Source organism: Fulmarus glacialis, unplaced genomic scaffold (assembly GCF_000690835.1).
Source record: "Fulmarus glacialis isolate BGI_N327 unplaced genomic scaffold, ASM69083v1 scaffold8653, whole genome shotgun sequence".
In the NCBI taxonomy this organism is placed as follows: domain Eukaryota; kingdom Metazoa; phylum Chordata; class Aves; order Procellariiformes; family Procellariidae; genus Fulmarus; species Fulmarus glacialis.
Genome location: NW_009205081.1, coordinates 7,501 through 10,000, shown reverse-complemented (window position 1 = coordinate 10,000; position 2,500 = coordinate 7,501). Strand labels below are relative to the sequence as shown.

The following is a 2,500-nucleotide window of genomic DNA, read 5'->3' as shown; positions in this document are numbered from 1 at the left end:
TGTCAGTTGCATTTGCATGAAATCAATAGGAGTTGGCCATCTATCTTTTCTGATCACCTTTCATCAGACCAGATTCATTAAGTCAAAGAGTCATGGTGATTAGCTGGAAAATAGAAGAAACCTTGACATGTTACAAATGCACAGAGTGCCACTTTTTTGTTCTCTAATCAAGAAATGTAATACTTTATTTAATCCTTTTTTAAGCAAGTCATTTTGTGAGGCTATACCAGCGGCTCATCTGTCCCAACACACTAGGCTTTTGCTTGACACACTTGTATGGGCCCAGGCAAAGACATGACAAATTGTCCCCAAAGTCAATGCTGACAGCTTCTGATGATTAATGGTCTGATTATGAAGTGGTTTTACACATATAGAATTTACATCACAGAGAGTTAGAAATTTTGCCATGTCACATACGCCAAGGCATTTTGAAGAGCTTTACTATTTGCAAAGAAAAAGGAGGGCAAAATCCCAGCAAAAGCCATGTCATGTAAAATCAATACATCGGATCAATGCTTTATTAACAAGAAAATGTCTTACTTCACATTCCTATGTGGACCTTTGTCTCCGGGATGCATGATGGAATGTCAAATCATATTGCAGTCTTCAACTTTCTGTCGTGTTATTGAGTGCATGCTTGTGAGCCTCCCTGCATTGATTACAAGATGTACTGCGCGTGTTTACACAAATAATTGAAGCACTTGATAATAATGTCGGCCAATTATTTTGGATAACATTTTCAAATGTTACGTAGCGACTCTCCTCCAGTAAGTTGTAGCCTTTGTGTCCGCTCGCGCTCGGCAAACCTGCTGAGTTGTACGGTGTTAATCATCAAATTACATGCTGACTAATGAGTGATGGCCTAAATTGCAGGCTGAGTAATGAATAGATGGAGGCAGTTCTTATTAGTCTCAGAAAACCCATTGATTTATGTAGCGCCATGCACCATGGAGTTACTCTGCTGAAAACGATATCTACATCAAGAAGTAATATACTCTAATAAGTATTTTCATCTTAACTCTAGTCCTTGGGCCTCCAGGCTCAGTTTTTGTTTGAGTCAGGCAGAGCTATAATAAAGCCCTATGACTCCTTATAAAGCTTGTTAAACACAATGTGTGCAGTCTAACTGAGTCAGGATCATGATTCATGCACTGTACACAGCAGCATGTGCTGCTGATTTATGACCAAGCACAGTTCATAGTCAAAATTACAATTTGAGGGATAAAAAGATTAATTACTATTTGTGGCCTGCAATTTCATGAGGCTAGTGGATTGCAGCTGTAGAATGATAGTGCTCTACATCAGTTTGTAGTCAGCCATTCACAGATTATTAAAGCTTTGCAAGATTAAGTGCTCCTCCTGCCTGGTTTGTGCTCAGGCAATATGCTAGACAAAAAAGGACCACAGGGATAAATCTGAAGCTAGCAATAGCTGGACATATGTCATAATTGCCAGTTTCCCATAAATCCACAGCCAGTATAGAAAGCAGCCCATGATGCAGACATCATATCATGACTGTAGTGATTGCTATATATGGCCTCAAGACCTGTAACTTTGTTACTGCACTACCATTTTTGCAATATATTGGATAACCCTTTGACTATTTTCCAGTCTAATTATAAATAGAAGTAATCATTGCTTTGTGAAGGGAAAAAAAAAAATCTCTTCCTCAGGACAGGTTGTAAAATGAGGTTTGCAGCTGTGATAAGGTTTGAGAAGAAAATTGCACATTGCCTGTAAATTTGCGCTCACAATCTTTATTAATATATACTGCTTAAATTGACTCATCTGTTTATGTTCTAGCACTTAATGAACCAACCATAGATTATGGCTTTCAGAGGTTGCAGAAAGTTATTCCACGACATCCAGGTGATCCCGAAAGGTTACCAAAGGTTAGTAAAGAGTCAAAAAGCATTTGTTTTTTCCAATTTAATAGATGTTGCTAAGTGATGCCACATACTGCTTACCACTTGTAAAATAATGCCACGTAAGAACTCCGGCTAATGTACCAACTTCTTAGGTAGGTATGTCAAGCTACAAAATCAAGCAACCTTCATCCTTAAATTTGACCCATTTTCCACATTAATTCTTTGCCATTAAGTTAATCGACAATTTTTAGGATCACATTTGAGACTTGCAAGAGAGTATTTTAAAGAAGGAGAATGGATTTTCTGATACAAATATTTTGGATTCTACAAGAGGGACATAAACTTCCTGCGTAATGAAATAGTTCAATTAAACATTTTCCACTCCAGTAGCTTGTAGTGATTTCAATCTAAGCAGCCCCACTCTGATCTGTGATTATTTGACTCTTGTTTTCCTTTCATTTTCTAAAGCTCGATTCAGTTTAATCTTTTGTTTACAAAGCTTTTGTTATAAGTCCCTGACTTAGCAGGCTAACAAATGAAGTCCACATATTAATATCTAGAGGGACTTTTCATTTAAATTCAGCAAAGACAAAAGCTGCCTGTGTTGTTTATGCACATGACACATATCACAG

At 37.5% G+C, this 2,500-nt stretch overlaps 1 protein-coding gene across 1 annotated transcript in view; it reads left to right on the top strand.

Moving 5' to 3' along the window:
• LOC104074950 (transcription factor COE3) overlaps window positions 1-2,500 on the top strand; it is a gene marked incomplete at its 3' end in the record, with an annotated part of 36,173 nt that overhangs the window by 26,448 nt on the left and 7,225 nt on the right. Inside the window, exon 5 of the mRNA XM_009575265.1 lies at window positions 1,804-1,892. Coding sequence (XP_009573560.1) covers window positions 1,804-1,892 — 89 coding nt within the window. The remainder of the gene's footprint in view (window positions 1-1,803; window positions 1,893-2,500) is intronic.